Source organism: Arachis stenosperma, chromosome 2 (genome assembly GCF_014773155.1).
Source record: "Arachis stenosperma cultivar V10309 chromosome 2, arast.V10309.gnm1.PFL2, whole genome shotgun sequence".
Taxonomy (NCBI): domain Eukaryota; kingdom Viridiplantae; phylum Streptophyta; class Magnoliopsida; order Fabales; family Fabaceae; genus Arachis; species Arachis stenosperma.
Window position 1 is genome coordinate 115988981 of NC_080378.1, and position 8495 is coordinate 115997475.

The 8495-nt window shown below is 29.5% G+C and overlaps 1 protein-coding gene across 1 annotated transcript; it reads right to left on the reverse strand.

Annotated features, from left to right (window-relative positions):
• Nucleotides 1-5698: 5698 nt before the first annotated feature.
• Nucleotides 5699-6829, reverse strand: LOC130963531 (F-box protein At5g07610-like). The gene has a single exon (XM_057889632.1). The coding sequence runs from the start codon at nucleotides 6827-6829 to the stop codon at nucleotides 5699-5701; it is 1131 nt and encodes a 376-aa protein (XP_057745615.1).
• Between the last annotated feature and the right edge of the window lie 1666 nt (nucleotides 6830-8495).

An 8495-nucleotide genomic window follows, 5' to 3' on the forward strand; every position in this document is an offset into this window, starting at 1 on the left:
ATTTTTTAATTTTAATACAACTGAAATAAAATATTATTTTAATTTGGTTTATATAGATATTTAAAATCTTATTTTTATCTCTTCCAATAAAGAATATAGGTATTTTTTATTGTAGTAGATAATAAAAGCAAATTTACTTGAATTTTTTTTATGAAAACTAGATCTAAAACATCACAATTAATTATTAATTTTGTAAATTTTGTCAAAATACAATTTAAAAAATAAGTAAATCTACATCTACTATTAATACAAAAATAATCTAGATAACATAATGCAGCATCTTAACATATTTAGATCAGAAGTTCACAATTTTCAACTTGATAATGCCGTGTTGTTTTACCTTCGGGATATGGATTTCCTCGAAAAATTAATGCTTTCAAATTAGGATGTTTCTTTTAATGAAAGTAAATCTACATCTATTATTAATGATAAAAAAAATCTAAATAATACATGTTAACATATTTAACTTTTTTTTATATTATATTTTAAAATAAATTTAAAAATAGCATATTTTAACTTTGTTCTTATATTATATATTATTTTTTATTAATACCAAAATTTATCTTAAATACTTTCAAAAAATAATTTATATTTTATATGCACGTATCTAAAAAATTGAAATTAATATATATATATATATATCTGTTACGGTAGGTAACCGGAGATTAGTCCAATGGATGGCGTTCGGCGGCCCAAGTGTATAATAGAGGAGGGCTCCAGGTTGGTCCACAACTCGGGAGGCTCCGTCCGACCGGTGCTCGCGCGTGAATGGGGGGTGGTACCTGCAAAGACACTCCGATGCCTAAGTTAGCAAGGGTGTAAGCAGGTCTTAGAGAGTATTGGACTTAGGAATACCTGAGGCGTGTCAGTGTACTTATAGTGGTGAGCCAATAACCACCGTTGGAGTAGTGCCGTATCTTTAGGATAATAACCGTCCCATTATCTTAGGGAGGTTAAGATATGGCTTTATGAAGTGGTTAGAGAGATTTCAGGGGCGGTTACTCATTTGAATGAGTATTTATCTGCCAGCTAATCTCATAACCGACCTCTTCGTACTAAGTCGTGGTTGACACCGACTTCTTGAGTGGTGGTGGGTGCTTTGCTAGGCTTAATCTATTGGATCAGGCCTTTCGATTGGACCTGGGCCCTTAACATTGGGCCAGGGTATGAACAATATCCAAAAGAAGAATATGGATGAATTTTTGAAGTTTAAAATTAGAGTAAGATATGAGCCAAATGTATAATTAATTGATTCTTATATATTTAGACTAGGATAATAATCAAAATTAAATCCAGAATGAGATATGAAAGGACCAAAATAGTAACTCCATATGAGGATTACGTCATGATGACTATCGCTTTCTAACATATAGAACACTAGTTTAGAACGTCCCACAAAACCAGAAAACCTTAGCTTGGTAGTATATCCATTTTTTTAGATTATTGAGTTACAATTTCGATATAAAAAAGGGAAAAATATACAAAAATTAATCTTTAATTAATTAAAAATAAAAAATTAAAAATTCTCTTTGACATTATGGTCAAGAATAAATTAAATAATTAATCGAAACTAATTAAATCAAAATCAAACACAAAGAACCCTGCATCAGCAGTAAAGTAAGGTCTAGAAAATTATAAAAATATTAAAAAAAAAGAATAATTAAATGTTCACTTTTGAGACATCAATATAACTAAACTTTCACTTTTCAAAAAATTCATAGACTTTCAATGAGAAGTGTTAAACCAAATATTCATCTCTCACCTTCCTATACAAATTAACACTCATAATAATTGAGGCTATTTATATCAAATGCATTATCTTCTTTTAGCACCTTTCAATGACATCATTTTTTGCTATCACCAAATAACACTCTGTTCTCATATATATATATATATAAACTACTGTTCTATATATTTCTGTTGAATAATGTATCTAATTCCAGATTCATAATTTTAAGTTGAGAATATCTTCTTATATATACCATATAACAGAAAATAACAATCTTAGTTTATATGTATTCAATTTCATCCATATATATTACCTTGTTTTGATAAAACATTATTTAAATCATATGCATCAATTAGAGTTAGGGACAACATAAATGATGTGTTGTAGCAAAATTATAATCAAGCATCATTATGAATAAGTAACTAACCGAATTAATACGTTATTTAAGCATAATAGAAAGGATTACTATTATTTCTGTGCTGCTACATGAATATATGATTTTTTTATCCCCTGAGGCCATCCTCTATATGAAGTTGAGGGGAAAAACAAAAAAAAAAGTGGTTAAAAATTGTATTGAAGCATGTCAAATAATAGTAGAGTAAACATTTATTTTTTTCCTTACTAATTTTAGATAGAACATTTTAATTTATAATAAATTTTTAAAAAGTTTAGCAAATTAACTTTTAATTAGTTAATATTAACTTATTTTTTTTATTACTTTTATTAGACATTCCTACATAATGTTCTGTGTTACTTAGATTGACTAACTTGTTGTAATTTTTTTAATGGGAGTACATAAGAAATACATACATAGTATATAAAATATAATTACTCAATAAATATATATTTTTTTTTATCAAATATAGAAAGATTCGAACCCGCAATCTTATTATCATAGTCTCCCTATACTCACTTAAGAGGTCACAGATTTGAGTCTCTTTATCTTTGGTAAAAAAAAAAATATCTGCTGAATTATTATACATACGTACTCTTTATGTACTCTCACTAAAAAAATATATTAATAAAAGGTAACTAATTATTGTTAGGATCAAATGTTCAATTTGAGTGATGTGCGTGGCCCCTTTTGACATTTGTGGCTGAAATCCGGCCTCTTGCGGCCTAATCTTTCAAAGTCGACGTATAGCACAACTACAGTCATGTCATCGTGGTTGAAATCCGGTCTCTCGCGGCCTAATCTTTCAAAGTTGACAAATATGACGACTACGGTAATCTTTCAAAGTCGACAAATATCACGACTACGGTGATGTCACTGTGGTTGATCAAATATGAAATTTGCCATCTTGCTGCTTTCTGAGTTTTTTCTTTTTTTTAAGCAAAGATAGGAAACTCGAATCCACAACCTCTTAATTGAGTATGAAGAGACTATGCTATTTGAGCTATTATTCATTAGCGCCTTCTGAGCTTCTTTAATAAGTCTCCTTATAATAATTCCATTTTTTGGATAGAATTTTGTTTATAGATATAATATTTTTTTAAAATATGTATATATTAATTTGGATATTCTAACATGGAAAAGAATGGAAAAATGAGAAAAATTTATTAAATACAAAAAGAGTACTAAAGAGTACTAAAAAAAAGTATTGATAAAGTATTAAATTTTAACACATATATTTAAGTTTTTTAAAATTATAGTAAAAAAATTAAAATAATATAGTTTATAACGATATAAATTTATGTCTTTTTAAGTAATTTTTATTTAAATATAATTTTAAATAATGTACTCAAAGCAATATTTATTTTATTATAATTTATTTTAATATAAAATTATCAAATATAAATTATATTAACTAACTCACTTTGCTAATGAGTAATAGCTCAAATGACATAGTCTCTCCATACTCAATTAAGAGGTTGCAGGTTTGAGTATCCTATCTTTGGTAAAAAAAAAAAACATTAACTCACTTTTTATTAAAATTAAATTTATAAAATCAATTTAATATAAATTTCTATTTGTAAATTTTAATCCAAACATATGCTCTGAGGTCTTGGAATGAATTAGGAAGAGAAAAAAAAAAGAATGAGAATTCGAAGGAAAAAAAAGAGTGAGTGAATGAATGAAATGATCAGTGTATAATGGAGAAAAAAAGTTACTATGATTGCATTCTCTGCCTTTTCATTATTGACAACTTGAATGAAGTTATTCTCAGTTTTTAAAATACTATCTATAGATAACAAAAAAAACTATGACAATCCATTACGCATTGGATCTCTACTTAAAATATAAAAAATGTTTTATAATTGATATATTTTTTATTATTTATTGTTCATAATTTTCATGAGATAAAAAATATCCTTTACCAATCGAAAGATTTTCTATATTCCTTACCAATGTAAAAATAGCTAATCATAAAAAATCAAATAGAAACCATCCTAACAAAAACTTATAACAACTCCATGTAACAGATAACATAAGAACAGAACGATAATGAGATTGTGTTAGTATTAAACATAGGTTTAGACACCAAAAAAATGAGTTTGTTGAGTTGTTAAACTTAATCCAGCATTGCCCATTATAACATTATTAATCCGAAATGATAAACATGAGAATTAAACACAAGCCAGCTCATCGGGTTATATGACCTTCCATTTCCAAAGAGACGAAGCTCCACCTCTAACAACACCTATACTCAAAGATTGAAGAGAAAAGTTGATGAAAGGCTCTCTCCACTTTTCTAAGTGACAACAAGACTGTATCAATCTCTCAAACAATACGAAAATCCGAAAACAAAATTTGAAATTACTTTCGATATGGCCAATTGTGTTTATAATAATTCAAGTTAGTTGTTGCACATGTTTTCAAATCATAAACCCCAAACAAGGCACAATAAGAAAACGTAATTACATATGGCATACCTTGATGACTTAGCACCAATTCAATCCTCATCAACAAGAAGAATATTATAAAAGATAGATTACAAGAAGATTGTCTTTTAAGATTTTAATACATACACCTAGTAAGAAAATATAAAAGTTGCATAAACATACAAAAGAGAAATTCTTTTGACAAAATTGTGTTTGAATAATGTATATTTAGACACATTATGTATGTATGTGTAGCATCTCCCTCCAAAAAAACATTCATGCATAATGCAAATTAAAAGGAAAAATAGAAAAGATGAATCCAACTGCAAATATAATCATAGTTTTAGTCGTAGTGCAAAGAAGAATAAAAGAGAAAGGAGTCGCCACGGCCGCTGGACGTAGTGGACAGCAACGCCATCCGTAGCCATAACTACTTACAAGTTGTTTCATAGCAATATTTGTAACTATATTTTCAGAAAATAACCATTTTTAAAACTACATTTATTTTTGCTAAAAATCTGTAGTCATCGAGAAGGAGAGAGTTAATTATTATAGGCCAACCAACTAGTTTACACGTTTCTAATTAAATATTTTTAGTAAAGAGAAAACTGAGTTCCAGTCAACTTCACGTAAAATATCTGAATTTTTACCTTTTTAGTAATTGCAGTGACTAATTTTATATTGTTTATATAATGTTATTCTAAAAAATTTAATTTTTCCGTTAGTTTTCATAATTTTATTAAATTTTTATAATTTAAAAGTTAATAATTTATTTTTTAGACAAAAACTTGTAATTAGATTTTTATTAATTAGTATTTAAAAAAATAATCATAAAATATTTATTTAAAAATATTTTATAATTCATCGTACGTTGATATATCAAATATAAAAATGAATATTAAACAAAGAGTATTTTTTAACAATAGTGAATAGAAAGGACCTTATTAAAAATATGTGTATATTGTATTGGTTTATGAAAATAATTATCTCCATTCATATTTGTTAATTTCTTTTTAAATTATTTATTGCAACAAAATTAGACATAAAAAAATAATTGAAATCAACAAAACATATACATTAAAAAAGTCACCAAATATAATAATGAGATCCATCATCCTCTTTTCCCAACATAAAAAAAAATTATCATCAAATACTTGCCAGAGTCTCAAAGTATGGGTAAACTTTAACATCTACAAAAGAGCTATCTTCTTCTTCGTAGAAAATTTTGCAGCTATGATCCTTTAAATTATAAGACACTAGTTTTTTGTAACCAATTAACAGAATTGCACATATTGATTCCTCTTGTTCATCTTCATTTGGTGGTTGGCAAATAACACATAACGGATCAGCGTAAGTTCGATCTACATGATATTTTAGAATCCATTCACTGTAATCTTCTTTTAACTCCCAAAAATCATATCTTCCACTGTAACGAGATTCCTCTATAATTAAGTACAGATTCCCTCCACTTTCTCCGAAATGCTTAACTTGTAATAACCCTGTTCGTGGTATTGGTAATACTGGTAAATTCTTAAAGCAAAGCCGATCAATATCGAGATACGCTGAATGATCGTACCAATGTATAGCGCCATTGCAATAAACACCACCATCATCATGGCAGGGATCAAAATTTTTATTTGGAAAAGAAAGATGAACATCAAGTTTACTCCATGAACCTGTATGTGACGAATAAACACTCATCTTGGGCGTGGTCTTTGTGCATTCCAAAAAGATAACTTTATAGTGAGGAGATTTCCAAGGTTCGAAGGCAAGATATGGCCTCGAAAATCGATATTCATAGCCAAATTTGTCTATGCGAACGCAACAGCCAGTTGATGGGTTGTTTATGTAAAAACTGCATCTCTTAACAAGTTTGTTAGACCATGGCATTGGGATACTATCCCAGAGTGTTAGACCATTGCATGATCGAAGAAGAAGATAGTGGAGTGTTCCTTCGAACTTAACATGAGCATTGAGCTGCATGAACCTGCTGCTGCAGTTGTTGAATGGGATCACGCAAGCTTTCTTATCCCTCAAGCAATCAAGTGTTCTTTGGAACAACATTCCAGATGGGTAAAGGTAAGGATTAGGGTTAGGGTTGTTATTGTGTTTGTGTTTGCGGCATAATCCAAGAGTGTGCCAATAACAAAATTGGGGATTCGAGATCAGAGACATCCACTTCTTGCACACACACTTGCATCGGAGCGCATCTTTAACGGGCAACCGGAGAAGGATTTCTGTTAGCAGATTCACGTTTCCAAGCACATCATCTTGCATGATTGATGATGAACAATGACTGTATCTGAAACTAAATGTTTGTAATACTTATACTTATTTCATGTAACGTAAAATATGCATCATTTGATTTTATTTAGCCTTGGGATTAGGTCAAATAGTTTTACATAGTTATAAATAAAAAAAAAAGGTTTAATTTTTCTATTGGTCCTATAATTTCGTAAAATTTTCAATTAGTGTTCTATACTTTTTTTTGTTTGATTTTTGCACTAATTTTTTTCAATTAGATCATTTTTTACAATAATTCGTTTAATTGCATAGGGAGCCAAATAAAAAAAAAAAAATAGTGCAGGGACTTAAATAAAAGAAAAAAAATTAGAAACCTAAATAAAAGGAAAAAAATTAGTACAAAGACTCAATTAAAAAAAAGTATAAAAACCTAATTAAAAATTTAGTAAAACTACTAATTAGACCATAGAAAAAAAAAACGGTTATGATATAAATTTAGTTCTAGGATTTGTTTTATTTAGTGTTAGAATTAGAAATTTTTAATTATCTGGAGGGATAGAGGCTTCTCAGTGGTTATGTTATTTAATTTCTATTGGTTAATGGCCAACGAAGCTCTCCTGCCGAACGAACTTTGCCATCGTAGACATATGTCTGAAGACGATGTTGTGTTATTTGTAATGGAATTGGGTCTTTGCTCCATGTAGTACGTGATTCCAAAGTTGTACATCATACATGGAAGATCTTAGACAACAGATTGAGTCCTGAGAATTTCTTCAACTAACAAGTCCATCAAACACTGGCTGTTGGTGGAGAACTACTTTTCGAACCATTCTCTTTTTAAAGGGATTCCATGGCCCCTCCTCTTTGCAACCACCTTGAATACTCTTTGATTAGGACCAATGCAGTGCATGAGGATAAAATCCACGATCTTGTGTTCCATCTTGCTAAAGATTAATTACCATCTAGCCCAAGAGGAATGTGGTCGTGTTAGAAGGACAATTGGAGAGTTTGATGAACGGCAAATTAGGTGGCACCCACCTAGTTTAGGGACTGTTAAACTAAATACAGGTTGATCAGTGGTTAAAGATGATAGAGCCTCTTGTGAAGGGATTCTTAGAGATGTTGAGGACAAGTTTTTAGCCTGTTTCAGTGCTAATCTAGGCACTTGCATTGTTACTTTGGCTGAATTATGGGCAATTTTGTTTGAGTTTGAATTTGGCAAAGAACATGGGGTTTTACGAATTCGGAGATTGAAGTGGATTCTAAGCCAGCGATTGATCTCTGTCTTCATTAATTGGTGGAGTTACTCTCCGCAAAACCTTTAGTTGCAGTTTTTGGATAGGAATTAACGTCTGCACTATGCATTCAGAAAAGCAAAAAATTCATACGTTGACTATCTAGTATCTTTGGCACACAGCTTGCAACATGGATGTCATGTTTTTCCTCTTTGTCTTCCTGTATCTCTTTGTTTTATGATTGATCTAGTAAGAGTTTCTTTTCCTAGAGTGATTTTCATGTAGTTCCTTTGGGTGTTCTTTCACCCTGTTGTTTATCAATTTTTTTTTTTTTTAATTATGAACCTCAAATAAGACACAATAAAAAAATCATTACAAATGGCATGGCCTTGATGAGTTAACACCAAATTCCCAACAATAAGAAGGATATTATGAAGAATTACAAGAAGCATGTCTTTTAAGAT